The sequence below is a fragment of the Mauremys reevesii genome, linkage group 10, assembly GCF_016161935.1.
Source record: "Mauremys reevesii isolate NIE-2019 linkage group 10, ASM1616193v1, whole genome shotgun sequence".
Classification (NCBI taxonomy): domain Eukaryota; kingdom Metazoa; phylum Chordata; order Testudines; family Geoemydidae; genus Mauremys; species Mauremys reevesii.
The window spans coordinates 8,665,551-8,682,940 of NC_052632.1; the positions used below are offsets into that span (position 1 = coordinate 8,665,551).

At 42.5% G+C, this 17,390-nt stretch overlaps 1 protein-coding gene across 1 annotated transcript in view; it reads left to right on the forward strand.

The window, feature by feature from the left end:
- The first annotated feature begins 2,998 nt into the window (after positions 1–2,998).
- TTC23 (tetratricopeptide repeat domain 23) overlaps positions 2,999–17,390 on the forward strand; it is a 35,499-nt gene continuing 21,107 nt past the window's right edge. Inside the window, 4 exon segments of the mRNA XM_039491783.1 lie at positions 2,999–3,131; positions 3,516–3,621; positions 15,010–15,137; positions 16,730–16,879. Coding sequence (XP_039347717.1) covers positions 3,063–3,131; positions 3,516–3,621; positions 15,010–15,137; positions 16,730–16,879 — 453 coding nt within the window. The 5' untranslated portion in view covers positions 2,999–3,062.

A 17,390-nucleotide genomic window follows, 5' to 3' on the forward strand; every position in this document is an offset into this window, starting at 1 on the left:
CTAAGAATATCTCATTCGTTTAAGTCCCTGACTCCTTCCTGTTTTTGTCACTGTGACAGTGCAAAGTCCATGCCTAGTAGGGCAACTGGGAATTCCCTGGTTGTAGGGAAATCCTGGATGACATAGAGCTAGAATAGCCAGCTCGACACTACCCATCCTCTTCCCCCCTGGAGTTGGGGGGCATCCCTGGGTGCACTGGGAATATGATTGGAAAGAGAAGGAGACTCAGCCGGAGTGTGATGAACTCTGGGAATCCCTTGGGCAGCCAAGCTATCTCTAGGGTCCATTCCAGCCAGCGTAATTTAGAGCAGGGATTGGCAACCTTTGGCACGCGGCCTGCCAGGGTAAGCCTCCTGGGGGGCTGGGACAATTTGTTTACCTGCCACGTCCGCAGGTTCGGCCAATCACGGCTCCCACTGGCCGCGGTTCGCCACTTCAGGCCAATGGAGGTGGTGGGAAGCAGCGGTCAGCACATCCCTCGGCCCGCGCCGCTTCCTGCCGCCCCCATTGGCTGAGAGCGGCGAACCGTGGCCAGAGGGAGCTGCGATCGGCCAAACCTGTGGACACGGCAGGTAAACAAACCGGCCCGTCTTGCCAGGGTGCTTACCCTGGTGAGCCGCATGCCAAAGGTTACCGACCCCTGGACTAGGCTTTTACATCTTCTCCAATTTCCATGGACTTGATTTGGCAGATTAAATAAACTAGTGTTTCCTCAATGAATTTCTGAGGATCTCTCTGGACAACACAAGAAAAAATCTAATTCAAAATATGTTTTTCTTTTCTATTTATTTTGTCATGATAGGAATATACTTTTTTAATTCATTCAAGCCTACATCCTTGTCCCATTTAAGTCAATGGCAACATTCTCATTGACTTCAGTGGGATCATAATTTGGATCTAAATAAGTGTTACATTTTTATGTATGATCACACATTTAATATTTGATGCCTGAAATGTATTTCTTTACCCTGTACATTTGTTACCATTACCAAAAGTGTCCCATTTGGCCATCAACTCTAGAAGATTACTAGCTAGTGCAGTGATAATGACATTTATAATGTAAGGGCCAGATCCTGCAAACCCTTTGTATCCAAGTTACAAGTCTATCTGAAAGTTTTAATTCCTGTTTGAAAGTCAGAATAAAAATGAAACTGAAAATCTCCATTAATGAGGTTGAATAGCAAACAGTAACCATTCTGCCTAAACTCAGGAATGTACTGGATCACCATTACACTAGAAAAATTCCTGGTGCTTTGCTCATGATATATGGCAAACATCCCCGGTGCTCTCTATGCTGTAGCAAATTGCATTTTTCAGATCATTTCACAGCTGACTTTATTTCTGCTGCCGTCTGCATTCCTCCTCTCCCACTGCACCATTTACTCAGTTTGTCTTGGGATGGACTACATCACTTACATGCAAGAGGAAGGGAAGAAATGAAAGCAGTTGCGTTGTCTATCCTAGGAGTTAGATATATTGTTAGAATTTGTTAGCTGGCACGTTCTAAAAGTCTAGTGTAGACAAGGCCATGGAGACTTTAACACTTGATAAAATTGTTCAAATTAAAGCGTAGACTCTTCCCTGTGGGTCACTTTGACCAGCTAATGTGTTAAAATACAACTAGCCCTGTCTATGCTTAGGTTTTAGTTAGGCTGTGTTTGCTAATCTGTTTTTTTAACACCACACACTAACACCTTTGTCAATATTCTAGCAAAGGCCTAAGGGAAAAGCCTGTGTATCTGAGAGACTAAATTCTCTCCGCAGGCCTGAACATTTTCCAAAGTGGCTATGGCTGAAGCTCACCTGTGTACGCTTCTATACAGTCTGAGGGCTTGAGCCAAGTCCCTTTCAAGTCAACAAGTTGGATGTCAGTGGGAGTTGGATTCAGGGCCGCCCAGAGGATTCCGGGGGCCTGGGGTCTTCGGTGGTGGGGGGCCTTTCCGTTCCGGGACCCGCCGCCGAAGTGCCCCGAAGACCCGCGGCGGGGGGCCCCCCCACCGCCGAATTACCACCGAAGCGGGACCCGCCGCCGAAGTGCAGCCCGGTCTTCGGCGGTTATTCGGCGGGGGGGGCCCCCACCGCGGGTCTTCGGGGCACTTTGGCGGCGGGTCCCGGAACGGAAGGGCCCCCCGCCGCCAAATTACCGCCAAAGACCGAGCTGAACTTCGGCGGCAGGTCCCGCTTCGGCGGTAATTCGCCAGTGGGGGGTTCTTCTGCCCTGGAGCGGAAGGACCCCCCGCTGGCAAAGACCGGGAGCGGAAGAAGCTCCTGGGCCCAGCCCAGCAAGAGTTTTCCGGGCCCCCCGGAGCGAGTGAAGAACCCCGCTCCAGGGGCTCCGAAAAACTCTCGTGGGGGCCCCTGTGGGGCCCGGGGCCTGGGGCAAATTGCCCCTCTTGCCCCCACCTCTGGGCGGCCCTGGTTGGATTGACTGCTAAGAGATTACCAGCAAGGACAATATATCCACTAACCATAGAGCATTAACTTTTGAATTTGATTTTTCTATAGTCCTTTCCTTTTCAAGTCCACTTGAGGGACTGGTTTTGACTCCTCATTTCCCCCGTTAGACTAGGAATTGCAGTTGCCTGTGAGTTTCGTATTACCTTATGGAAGGCTCCCTGCAGTGAAGAGTGGATGGGAGGAGGATAGGGAAGCAAATACCTTGTATTTCTGCATGGCCTGACACAGCTGAGCTGGCTTACTGCTGATTATGACAATGAGCAGCAGTGGCAGGGCTTTACTGTCAGAGAATGCTGCCGCAACATTATAGCCTCTTGTCATTAGTGTCATTATGCCCACAAGGACAAAGCACAGAAATGGGGAAAGGAGTAAAAATCATCTTTAGTGGAACAAAGATTTTTCCCTTTTTGTGTAAAAAGTTTTAATAGTGGATCAATGGATCTCATTATGAGGTGTCTTCTTCTCTCATGCACATGCATGTAAATCCCATGCATTTGGAGTGGCATTGCATGCTTCATTCTGGGCTTCAAATAAATATAACCAACATTTAGACAGCCCCTTTTGCCCCCAAGATCCCAAAACACTCTAACCACACATAACCATTTATGTGCAGGAGTCATCTCACCCACCCTGCAACTACAGCCATCTCGGGAGTGGAATATGCAGCTATAAAGGTGCACAGGAAAAATGCACAACAATTTAAGACAGGAAATGAATAAGAATTCTGTTGTCATTAGACATTGAAGTGGAACATTAGATTGCAGGGAGGGAGTTTTACTTTCTGAACCAAAACAGAATATAACTGACATTTGGGATTGGTAGCTAAACAGTTCACCTAGGACCTGATCCAATGCCAGTGCAAGAAATTGGGAAAACTGATTTTAATGTGCACATAGCATCTCATTTATAAAGTCTGTTTGGTTTCCCTGAAAAAGAAACTTTCTGCCAAATAAGCCCATTTATTTTCTTCTTGTCCCACTGGAGACAGACCTCACTGTGACACTACATCAAAGCAATGTCATTTAAACTAAACTGTTTCCTCTGTTTATTTGTAACAGGCTCATTTCATTGCCCTGAGAAAAAGCCCTTCTTCAGGGGAAGCAGCAGAAACTGCTCACTTGGTGGCACAGGCTGCAGTTGCCTCTAAACAATCAGAGCACAAGGGTGAGTGCCTTTTAAAGGTTATGAATGGTTACCATGCTGTCCTGCTTGTAGGAATGCACACTTCAGTAAACGCTGCACACTGGATCACAGTAGATTTAGTCCCTCTTGCACTGTTTGTTTCATTTTGCAGACTTTGTATGACTGTGACGTTGTTTCTCAAGGCATGCCGGATGCTTTTGATATGTATCACCCTCCACTTAATCCTTTGCCTTTTATGAGCAATAGCTAAATCGCCAGAGGGAGTTACAGAGGCAGCCTTGAAGCCACAGAAGATGTTCTAAACCGATAACAGGCATTTGCCATTTCTTTCTAACGTGTTTATCCATCTTTTAAAATCATTAGTGAGCTGCAGCCACTGCTGTGACTGAACCAGTCAGTGTGCTGCTGACTGCAGTCTCTTTGCATTCCCTTGCTGGAAGTCTTACTTTGCAATTTGAAGTAGCTTCAAGCTATCAATCAGTGTGTGCAGCTGTAGCTATACAAATTTACTGTATCCAAAAGCCTGGGCATAGGGTTGCTACGATCAAATTTTAAAAGCCTACCATTTATCCTTTTGGGACCCTGCCACTGAAAGTTTTTTGTCCTGATTTAGTATTTTGCTATTCTGTTGGGATTCTTTCAGTTCTATCAGTTAATAATAACCTAGTATTTATAGATTTGGTTCTCAACCAGGGGTACATGTACCCCTGTGGATACACAGAGGTCTTCTAGGGGGTATGTGAACTCATCTAGATATTTGCTTAGTTTTACAACAGGCTACATAAAAAGCACTGGCAAAGTCAGTACAAACTAAAATTTCATACAGACAATGACTTGTTTATACTGCTCTATATACTATTCACTGAAATGTAAGTACACTATTTATATTCCAGTCGATTTATTTTATAATTATATGGTAAAAATGAGAAAGTAAGCAATTTTTCAGAACAGTGAGCTGTGACACTTGTGTATTTTTACGTCTGATTTTGTAAGCAAGTCATTTTTAAATGACGTGAAAAGGGATACACAAGACAAATCAGACTCCTGAAATGGGTACAGTAGTCTGGGAAGGTTGAGAGCCGTGGCTGTAGAGCATATTGCATGTTCCTTACACTTGAAACATTTTCTACTTAATTTTCTGTAAATGCTGGATGCACACTAATCAGGGTGACATGTAAGGGCATCCACCCTAAACGCTGATTGGATGAGAATTCAAAACTGTCATTAAGGTACATTGATGGAGCCTCAAAGCCAGAAGCATTGAGACAGAGCTAGAAGCAAGAGGATTTGACTCCCAAGAGGGATGTTATTCAGTGAATCTGAAATTCACCCGGGTACAGAGAGCTTGGTACAAGGCTCTAAATATCACTTAAGCCTCATGTTATAGCCATAAGTGCAACATAGGAGCATAGATCCACATTGGAAAGGTGAATTTCACCCAGAGGGCATTTTAAATGTGAGAATTTAGAACAAGTCTATTCACTTATTGTGAAGTGAAAGCAAGGAGGTTTACTGAAGGTTTAGAAATGACCAGAGAGAACCAGGACCTTGTAATTTATAGAAAACACCTTTATAAGATTTCTGATGGCACCTGATGGCACCTGATTTCTGATGGCACCTGGCTCAGGGTAACAGATAGGGCCACCCACTCTAAGCCATACACTGACTATCCATTTCAAGCAGATCAGTTACATACAATGTGTGGGGAGAAGATATTTTGAAATAAAATTACTTATGCTCAGTATTTTAGTGGTTTATAAAGTGCTGCTGGTAAGTATTCTCATGCATCTTTTAAAAGGCTATTTCAGGTGACCAAAATGAGGAAAGCCATGCAAGACTTTGGGATGGCAGGTTTATAAAAAGAAAATAAATAGGGGGAACAAAAAACTCTTTCCAGCAGTTGTCAGCTATCCCAGCCCGTAATGGGCATTAGGAATATGTTCAGTGCTTCCTCATGACCCTGAATTAACAGGATTTCATCTGTTTGCAATTCCCTTGGAATGATCTATCTCAACCCTTAGTTGAAGATGCCAATTATCCCTATAGCAGTGTTTTGGCCTGCGCCGCGTCCCACAGCTCCCATTGGCCTGGAGCAGCGAACCACGGCTACTGGGAGCCGTGATTGGCCAGACCTGTGGACGTGGCAGGTAAACAAACTGGCCTGGCCCGCCAGGGGCTTTCCCTATGCAAGCGGTGTCCCAAGTTTGGGAAACACTGCCCTATAGGTTCAGCTATTATTTTAAATCACAAAGAAATTAAAGAGGCAGGAATGTATATTCCTTATGGGGAAAGCAAATTCCTGCCGTCTCATCCTGGTTTACACACTAACCAAATTTGAATACTTGCGTGTCCCATCAAGTCCTGCAGCCTTTGAGACATTTCCTTTTCTTGTGTTTTTCTGCACATTTCTCTTTCAATTTTTAATTTTTAAATTTCTTGCTTGTAAAACTGAGTAAGAAACTGTGACAGTGTTGTCATTAAAAGTTGAAATATTTTTCATTATACAGAGCAAAGGAAAGAGCTTTGATCTCTTTCAGCCCTGTGGCCTTGATTCTTCCTTGCATCAGGGCTAAGCCTAGTGCCAGAACTGAGTGGGGCAGCAGTACTTCTTACCTGGGACTGTCAGTGGTTCTGTCCCCAACTCAAGTTTGGATATGCCTGAAGGCTGGCTTAACTTGTGCCATATCTTCACTATCTGGGGCATGCCCCCACCTACCTTCATTCTGCTCCATCGTGCTCCCAGATCTGAAGAGGCTCCCTGTGTTGGGGTTATTTCCCAGGTGTACTTTACAGCTGCTTTTTAATTATGGCCCTTTAGTCTCTGAATGGGGGACACTGCCAGACATGGTCAAGTTGCTGCTTTGAATGTGGGCATGGACTCGAAAAGTTGGTTAAGCTACCAACATTTTATGATTAAAAAAATTCTAGCTACAGATTACTAGTCAGCCCTTCTCTGAGCAAAATACAATTATGAAATTATCCATGTAAAGATTTCTTAAGTGCCTTAACTTCTTGGAACTGTTTACAAATATTAATGAACATATGAAGAACTGCCTTAAAAAAGAGTAACAGAAGCGGCTGCTCTTGTTTCAGCCAGATTACCCTTTTATTGTTAGGCAGAATGAGGAAAGGGGGAGAAAATAACCAAAATACTGAACAGATAAACATGCTTTAGATCATGCCCTGAAGCTCACGGGTTCTGAGCTCTGGCAAACAACCACTTCCAAAGGTGAGAGCCCTGTGCTGAGAGAGTTTTGCTGTCAGTTATAGGATCTAGCAACCAGAATGCTCTGGCTGATCTAAATTAATGTGATGGAATATGTGAGAGGTGATCTCACAGGTCCCAGACCATTGAAGACTTTCAAGATAGTAATTAAAATTTTGAATTGCAACCAAAAGCAATCGAGTTGCCAATGCCTATTTGAGCATAGGTGGACTAATAACTCCTCTCACTCAGAAGGCGGCACCTTTCTTAGCTGAAACATCCAGCTGTTTTTCAAGAATAGCCCTAACGATTGCATATGGTAGCTGTCTAGCCTGGATGTGACAAAGGCACAGATGCTCATTGTGAGGTCATTTATCTCAGCCCTCACCTACATCACTATGACACTTTATATTTTTGTTCTAAAATATTCTAAGAAAATAAAATAAAATAAAATAAAATAGAAAGCTTGCCAGAGCCTGTGTACTATAGTTTACTTTTATAATTCCATGGGAGATAAAATAACATTTCAAATTTTACATCCTCTACTGGGTACATGCTTTTTGAAGTCACCTGCTTCAGATAAGAAGAACCTATCACAGGAACAGCTACATAATAGGAATTTTGAGCCTGTTTCCTCAGAACACCCCATTTATATACAGAGTCTAGAGAGGGAAAAAATTGCTCCGTGCCCACTTCAATTCATTTCCACTCTATTGGCCTGCACAGTGATACTAATCTGGCTAGCCTGCCAGTGCAACCAGTGTCAAACTTTATACTAACATTTCTCCCCAGCACTGAAAGGCATTCGGGATATTTGCGTTTTGTTTATAGCTTTTTCCATAAATGATATTCAAATAAAATAGCTTTTGGGACAAAGTGTACTTGAATGTAAACCTTCAAAGGCTGATAGCAAAAACAGAGCTGCACACAGGCAGCCTTGTTTGGAATTGTTTCCCTCTTCGCTTTGCAATGCTTGAGCCCTTCCAGGCTGTGTTCTTTAAAGAGTATTTGACTATAGAGTCTGTGCATCACTGCAGACATGAGGCAGAGAGACTTTTTTTTAACTATGCCATTCCTTCCAAGCATGCAGTTGCCACAGGTTAGTAAAAAGCTAACATCACAAAAATGTAATTTGAGTCACTCTAGGTATTACTTCAGGATAGGTTCTATTTATTGTACGCTTTCAGATTTTAAATGTATGTAGATCTATAATATATCAAAGGTGCTCTGCTTAGATATGTCTGTACTTTCCACTTAGCTTATGGTATAAATTATGGCTTTGACAAAATATGATATAAATTTATACACATTTATAATTAATCTAATGCTGATACATTGCACTTATATAGCACTTTTCCTCCAAGGATCTCAAAGCACTTCATAAACACTCTCGTGCCAGTATTTAGCCTTAGATGGAGTTTACCACCAGCTTTAGGTTGCATTCTCAAGCAACCCAACTCCAAGACGACCCAGTCCCGGCACGCTAGGGACTGCTACCGGCCTCACACCATCCACAGGTTTTAATGGTTTCACGCCAGGACCAGGTCTTCTTGGAGTCGGCTTGCTTGGGAATGCAGCCCAGAGCTGGTGGTAAACTCCATCTAAGGCTAAATACTGGCACAAGACCGATAGTCAACAAATACCATAAGGGAAAGTTGAAAAGAACTTTGAAGAGAGAGTTCAAGAGGGTGTGAAACCATTAAGAGGTGCCCATGGATGGTGTGAGGCCGGTAGCAGCCCCCAGCACGACAAGACAGGGTCTATCTTGGAGTCGGGTTGCTTGGGAATGCAGCCCAAAGCTGGTGGTAAACTCCATCTAAAGCTAAATATTGGCACAAGATTGATAGTCAACAAATACCATAAGGGAAAGTTGAAAAGAACTTTATAAACACTAATTATTTATGCCTTAATCTTGTTACTTATTTTACCCATTTTAGGGATGAGTAAACTGAGATTCAGACCAATTAAGTGATTTGCTCAAGATGCCACAGCAAATAAGTGGGAGAATTGGGAATAGAATTCAAGAGTGTTGACTCCAGTCTCACTAGATCCCATTCCCTCCCAAAAGTATCTATATGTATAATACTAATTTTGATACAGTCTTCAGATATTTAGTATGTTCATACCATGAACATGTTCATATTCAATATTATTGGTTTTCAGCCTTTTGCCAGAGATCATATGTGGTAAGGTGAATTCATTTCTGTGATGACGCTACCTATTCTGAAGTGGGTGATTGTCACTTAATAAGGTACATATGGTTTTGTTCCAACCGGACAACAGCACTCATTGCAATTCCAAATTAAGATAAAACCTTAGATACTTCAAACTAACTTCAATAATAATTTGCACAGTTTAGTATGTTATATGGGAAACCTGTCAGGACTAATTAATATAGTGATTTTCTTACCTTCCAAACATTACTTTTTCCATTCATAAATCACAGTTATGTGCCCATCTTGATAAAACAAATAAAAACAGTAGCTTTGCAGTTATTTGCACTAGTGAAGAGATGCTGATGCCATTTTAGCATTAATGATTTACAGTCTACTGCTGGGATTGGAGGTAAACACTCAACCCCCATTGAAATGTCATGGAATTTGGGTACCCACTTCCCTTAGGCTCACTTGAAAATCCCTGCCTTTTCATTAGCACACATACCACACATGGCATTTTTTGTTGTGTTTTGTTTGGTTTGTCAACATTTTGCAGATATTTTGCAGTCAAAATGATCCACTAGGAAATACTTATCTCTGAAAAGAACGACCATACTGGGTCAGACCAAAGGTCCCTCTAACCCAGTATCCTGTCTCCCAACAGTGGCCAATGCCAGGCACTTCAGAGGGAATGAAAAGGACAGGTAATCATCAAGTGATTCATCCCCTCTTGCCCATTCCCAGCTTCTGGCAAACAGAGGCTAGGGACACCATCCCTGTCCATCCTGGCTACTAGCCATTGATGGACCTATCCTCCATGAACTTATCTAGTTCTTTTTTAAATCCTGTTATAGTCTTGGCCTTCACAACATCCTCTGGCAAAGAGCTCCACAGGTTGACTGTACTTCCTTATGTTTGTTTTAAACCTGCTGCCTATTAATTTCATTCGGTGGCCCCTAGTTCTTGTGTTCTGAGAAGGAATAAATAACTCTTCCTTATTTACTTTCTCCACACCAGTCATGATTTTATAGACCTCTATCATATCCCCCTTAGTCGTCTCTTTTCCAAGCTGAAAAGTCCCAATTTTGTTAATCTCTCCTCATATGGAAACTGTTCCATACCCCTAATCATTTTTGTTGCCCTGTTCTGTACCTTTTCCAATTCCAATATATCTTTTATGAGATCAGATGTCCAGATCTGCATGCAGTGTTCAAGATGTGGGTATACCATGGATTTATATAGAGAAATATGATAGTTTCCATCTTATTATCTATCCCTAATAATTCCCAACATTCTGTTATCTTTTTTGGATTAGGATTAAGGATCAGCTACTTTGCAGGTAAGGGCCTACAATTTGGTATCACGTAGGGTGCAATATTATACTGCAGAAATTCCTATTGTCCACCTTATTTTAGCACTTCTAGTTTAACATTATGCCACAAATAGTATCATCTGCTAAAATGTAATTTTTTAAAAAATTCTCTGGTTTCTTAATGATTTTTCATTAGTGCTGACAGGTTCCCTTGTGCAAACTGTAAGCAGGAGCTAGATTCTGGATTTCAATAAACACTTGGACAGGGCTTTTTATTCAAGTATCTTAAAGCATTTTACAAATGCTAATTAAGCAAGCCCCACAAGTTAGTGAAATTGAAGGCAGAGAAGTTCAGTTATTTGCCCACGGTTACACAGTGAGTCAGTGACAGAGACGGGATTCGAACCCAGGAGTCTCGACTCACTGTACTCTAACAGTATAATGTTACAGACCCAGATTACAGGCTGTGTAAAATTTAACATATTTTTAAATTTAGACTTTCCGCAGTTTGTAACTGACCCTGTTGTCAAATTACATCAGTGAGAGAACGTCTCTATTTTATCATGTGTTGATAAACGACTCCCTAAATGGGTCACAAAGTGGAATAGCCACTCTGCACATACTAGCTTATTGAACAGTGTTGCTGGTTACAGTGTGTTGCAGTTGTAGTCACAGTGAACTGCATGAGTTGCACTTCCCCTTCCTTTTGCATACCTCCTGAACAAAATGGGAGGAGGGCAGAGAGGCTGAGCTCCTTAAATTAACCTTGTAATAACTAATGACTATGGGAGTGATATTAAAATAGCTGCTACTCAGGATGCCAATTACAGACTGGTCCAAATGCCAGAGGTTAAGAAAGTGAGCCAGCACCCTGTGGAAGACTAGGTATCAGATAACTGATGAATCAAGAACAGATTTTAATGTTAGTAACAGGATATCTGGCATTCGCTACAATTCTATTGTCCAATGATGAATTTAAACCAAATTCCATATTGATTGCACCTATTCTCTTACTAAGAATAAGGCCAAGGTGTCAGATGTGCACAAATTCCTGATTTGTGTCAGTGCATATGGTACTTTATGTGCAAAGAAGAGACGCGCTTACAGCCCTTTCTTCAGCCATCCCTCCAAAATGTGTCCTTGTATGTCTAAGTACCTTTGTGAAATTCCTAGACTGGGGAGGGAAAAGCCACATGTGTCTGTTGACGTACATGTTGTAACATAGCACATAAAAGCAGAGGACCTAAAGTCCTGATACACGAAAAATTTCCAGTGGCACAAGGGATCAGGCCCATAGAAACCAGAAGTGAAAAAATACAAATGTATTCTCTAACTGGACAGTTATTGCGCATTTAGAGCCAAGAAACAGATAATTTAGGGAGGGAGAATTTCTCTGGCTTTCCCCCCTACAAATAAATCACTACTTCTCTTCTTCCTTGCACATAGGCCCTTTTAAAGTAAGGTTGTTAGGCAGAAATAATAAATGAGCAGCAAATGTATTTTTCTAATGGAAATCCAAAAGGAAATTTCATGACCTTTAAGAATATTTATCTTTGTACAAGTAATTGTGCTTCAATTGTCATAGAAGTTATCATACAAACTAACAAAAGTAGGAAATTAAAGCAATATTTAGAAATCATTTATTCAAAATGAACAGTTCCTTACACTCATTATTTATTATTGTTAAAAGTTAAAAGACTTTTTTTTTTCTTTGCACAGCTAAGAAGAACATAAAAACGGCCAGTATCCTGTCTTCCAACAGTGGCCAGTGCCAGGTGGCCCAGAGGGAATGAACAGAACAGGTAATCATCAAGTGATCCATTCCCTGTCGCTCAAAATAGAACTATTTACAGTTTTAAATCTAGGCAGTTGCTTCATATTTTACTCTTATAAACATCTGCATCCTATTTCATTTAGATTTCTAATAGAGCTGGTTGAAAAAATTGAATAATTTTTTATGAAATTTTTGATGAAATTTTTGACTGACAATTTTGATGAAAAATCAGATTTTGAAAAATTTAGACCAGCTCTTGGGTCTAACCTGGCACTAATGAGGGCCAGATTATGGAGTTCTTGCACATCATGAAGTGCATTTATTCGTTTGAGTAGTCCCCACTGAATCCAGCATTTCACTTGGATCATTTGTTTCTCATGGGGTAGTGTGTGCTAAATCTAGCATAGCAGAGCACAGCATAGCATCTCCCTGGTGCGAGTTTGCAGCTATGGGCATAACGGTGGCAGTGTAAAGCAGGGCCAAGAGGCTCACCTAAATGAGTGCAACTCTAACATTTCAAGGAAGATCATGCAGAGCTTATAAAAATGTATGCCGAGACACGTGATCCTAAAGCTAGTGCAGGGGTTCCCGAATTGTGAGATGTGAAATTTTTCCCCCTCTAGTCGGCACTGGTGAGGCCACATCTGGAGTACTATGTCCAGTTTTGGGCCCCACACTACAGAAAGAATGTGGACAAATTGGAGAAAGTCCAATGGAGGGTAACAAAAATGATTAGGGGGCTGGGGCACATGACTTATGAGGAGAGGCTGAGGGAACTGGGCTCATTTCGTCTGCAGAACAGGGGCAGCTCCAGGCCCCAGCACACCAAGCGTGTGCTTGGGGCGGCAAGCCGCGGGGGGCGCTCTGCTGGTCGCCGCGAGGGCGGCAGGCAGGCTGCCTTCAGCGGCTTGCCTGCGGAGGGTCCGCTGGTCCCGCGGCTTCGGTGGACCTCCCGCAGGCATGCCTGCGGAGGGTCCGCTGGTCCCGCGGCTTTGGCGGACCTCCTGCGGGACCAGCGGACCCTCCACTGGCAAGCCGCCAAAGGCAGCCTGCCTGCCGTGCTTGGGGCAGCAAAATCCCTAGAGCCACCCCTGCTGCAGAAGAGAAGAAAGGGGTAGGATTTGATAGCTGCTTTCAACTGCCTGAAGGGGGTTTCAAAGGGGATGGAGGTAGGCTGTTCTCAGTGGTGACAGATGACAGAACAAGGAGTAATGGTCTCAAGTTACGGTGGGAGAGGTCTAGGTTGGATATTAGGAAAAACTTTTTTACTAGGAGGGTGGCAAAGCACTGGAATGGGTTACCTAGGGAGGTGGTGGAATCTCCATCTTTAGAGATTTTTAAGGCCTGGCTTGACAAAGCCCTGACTGGGATGATTTAGTTGGGGTTGGTCCTGCGTTGAGCAGGGGATTGGACTAGATGAGGTCTCTTCCAACCCTAATCTTCTATGATTCTAAATTTTTGCAATTGGAATCTGTAACAGGGTGTTCTGTACCCTTTACAGGGGTGGAACTTGGGGCTAGCCTCTGCCTGTTCTGTGACCTGCTACTTTAAGGAAACAGGTATTGAAAGCGCAGTGGACTGGCACCAGCTGTTAATCAGGTAGATACCTCTTTAACATGATAACATCCAGCAGGTAGGTGACGCTGAGGGGGAAAGCCTGGAGAGGAGAATTGCAGGAAGGCATTGAGTCAGGAGAGAGGCTCCTTGGGATGGGAACCCGAAGCAGAAGGGAGATTGTGCAAAGAAATGCACATTGGAAAACATAATCCTAACTATACATACAAAATGATGGGGTCTGAATTAGCTGTTACCACACAAGAAAGAGTTCTTGGAGTTACGGATATTTCTCTGAAAATTTCCGCTCTAGGTGCAGCAGCAGTCAAAAATGCTAACAGAATGTTAGGAAGCATTAGGAAAGGGATAGAAAATATCATAATGGCATTATATAAAGCCATAGTACACCCACACCTTGGATACAGTGTGCAGTTCTGGTCGCCCCATCTGAAAAAGTATGTTAGAATTGGAAAAGCTACAGAGATGGGCAACACACATGATGGGGGTATGGAACAGCTTCCATCTGAGGAGAGATTAAAAAGACTGGGACTGTTCAGCTTGGAAAAAAGACAACTAAGGGGAGATATGATAGAGTTCTATAAAATCATGAATGGTGTGAAGAAAGTGAATAAGGAAATATTTACCCCTTCACGTAACACAAGAAGCAGGGGTCACCTAAGGAAATTAATAGGCAACAGATTTAAAACAAACAACAGAAAGTACTTCTCCAGACAATGCATAATCAAAAAAGAAGTAGATAAGTTTGTGGAGGATAGGTACATCAGTGACTATTAGCCAGGCTCTGGGTGTCCCTAAGCCTCTGACTGCCAGATGCTGGGACTGGACAACAGAGAATGCATCACTTGATAATTGCCCTCTTCTGTTCATTCCCCCTGAAGCATCTGGCACTGGCCACTGGCAGATGATAGGATATTGGACTAGATCAGGGGTAGGCAACCTATGGCACGCGTGCCAAAGGCAGCATGTGAGCTGATTTTCAGTGGCACTCACACTGCCCGGGTCCTGGCCACTGGTCCAGGGGGCTCTGCATTTTAATTTAATTTTAAATGAAGCTCTTAAACATTTTAAAAACCGTATTTACTTTACATACAACAATAGTTTAGTTATATAGTATAGACTTATAGAAAGAGACCTTCTAAAAACGTTAAAATGCATTACTGGCGCTCGAAACCTTAAATCAGAGTGAATAAATGAAGACTCGGCACAGCACTTCTGAAAGGTTGCTGACCCTTGGGCTAGATGGACCATTTGGCTGACCCAGTATGGCTGTTCTTATGTTCTTAGGCTATTTGCAAACCAGCATGGTTTGAGGGCTCTGGTATCTGGCCCTGAGAGAGTAATATAGGTTAATGACCTCCAATTTCAAGTATATGTTAAATTTATTTAGATCTGGCTGAGAAGTAGTTTCAAGAGAGCATAAATGCTTTTAAAGAAGCTGAAGGGGTGGAGAGTGCTAAATGCCTCGGAGCTGTGGATGATTTCTGTCAGTTTCTTATAGCCACTGGACAACAGGAGGTAAGGAATTTTGGAATATTACTCTGCCTTTATCCATTGACACACTTTATAAGTAGTGGTGTGTATATTTTTTTGCTAGAACCTTTCCACAGAAGTGGTATTGCTCTCACAGTCAGCTCATGATAGAGATGATGGTGAAGAAAGAGGAGACTAAAGAAGTAATTCATATTTTTTGTTTAGCATAATTAGGGTTTTTTCCATTTGGGAATTATTGTAAATAGCTCATGATTTTTAGAATTATGTTATTTGCCCTTTTTATAAATAGTTTGTTTTCATATTGAACTCTGTGATCATTTGCTATGTGCTATATATCATGAATGGAAAGTGATTAGTCACCTCAGGCACATGATATTGTTTGTTTCCTGATTGGATGGTCTGAGCTTTTAGAAATAGAATTCCCTTTTTCTGTATGTACCAGGAGTCAATAACCTTTGGCACGTGGCTCGCCAGGGTAAGCACCCTGGCGGGCTGGGCCGGTTTGTTTACCTGCCGCGTCTGCAGGTTCGGCCAATCACGGCTCCTACTGGCCGGAGTTCGCCACTCCAGGCCAATGAGGGCAGCAGGAAGCGGCGGCCAGCACGTCCCTCGGCCTGCGCTGCTTCCCACCACCCCCATTGGCCTGGAACGGTGAACCGCAGCCAGTGGGAGCCACGATAGGCCGAACCTGTGGACGCTGCAGGTAAACAAACCAGCCCGGCCCACCAGGGTGCTTACCTTGGCGAGCCGCATGCCAAAAGGTTGCTGATCCCTGTTATATACCAATATTCATAATTGTTTGAATCTATTGTGCAAGTAAAAACAGATCTTCAAATTGTCTGGGAGAGTACTTCTGAAACAGGTAATCTCACTAGTATTTGCACTATTATTTATTTTTTGAACAACAGTAGCACCCAGGAGCCCTAGTTATTGTGCTAAGCACTGTACACAAACAGAAAAGAAGTAGTATTCCCAACATGCTTGCTTCCGGCAAATATTGTTGTGAATAAAATCTCAGTCAACTACACTTTTTGATAGAAGAGCTTGCAAATATCAGCAAAATGAATCCGCAGGCTTTATGCACAAAGACATTCACAAATACTTTTGTAATATCCTTTTGTCTATATTTAGGGATCACTAATACAATAATAATAATTTAAAGCCCATTGAAAACAATGGGACGCTTTGCACTGAATTTAATGGACTTTGAATCAGGCACTATTAATATATGATGGGCAGAGAAAGAAAATCTTTGACCTAAAAAAACCAAAATAATTTCATTAGTTACACTAGTAAGACACTAAAGAGTCCATTCTTTCTTTTCACCGATTTCTTTTTGAAAATGAACCCAGAATTTCACTATCTGAGGGTTCTCATTTTGCGCACACAATTTTTGGTGCCTGTTATTTTCTGTCTCACATTTAACTAAAGAAAACTTGGCTCAGATAATAGACCACACTCAGAGTGTGTTTGTTGTTTGTAACTGTAATAAAGAGAAGTGATTTTCATTGTTATATAACAACAAACAGACGTTATCTTATATCCCATAGCAGCTGATGTTGTTTTCCTTCCCTGACCCATTTTTAATTTTTTTTTGGCCATTTTTCCTTTCACAGAGAGCACCAATAATGCTGAAAGGATCATTAGAAGCTAAAATATCCCTATTTGGGTATCTCAGCCTGGAAGTAGCAGAGACATACTGGCTCCTAGGAGGAACAGAACGAGCACAAGGACACACACATTTGGCATACAAGAAACTTAAGAAGGTAAAACCATACGCTTATGAATAGGCCAGGATGAATGACATTTTTTTGTACTGGTAAGTTATGCCCTGGCAAAACTTTCTTTGGCAAGCTGAAGCCTCTTTGTACTGTGATCTGCATGAACAAATATAGCGCCCTCTAACTTAGTGTAGGGAAACTGACCTGCACAGAGGAGCTGCAGAATTAGGGCAGTGCAAAGGTAAGCTTTAAGCCACTCTCACACATCCATCCCTGGCTCATATACAGTGCAGTTTGGCCCCACTAGACAGGATCTGACCCAAACATCTGCACTTTATACCTCAAGGAGAAAGTTTTTAGCTCTGCTATCTAGTATCATGCAATGTTTAATTCATGCCTTACTTTGTCAACACTTATTAAAACTTCCCTGTAGTAAGAAATGTATCTTCTCCTGAGAGGGTCCTCTGCATCCTTATGAACCTTCACACATTCCCTGCTTTTCCACCCCCTTCCTTTGAGTCTCAGTATTGAGGCTAGCAGTTCTCTGTTAGACTCA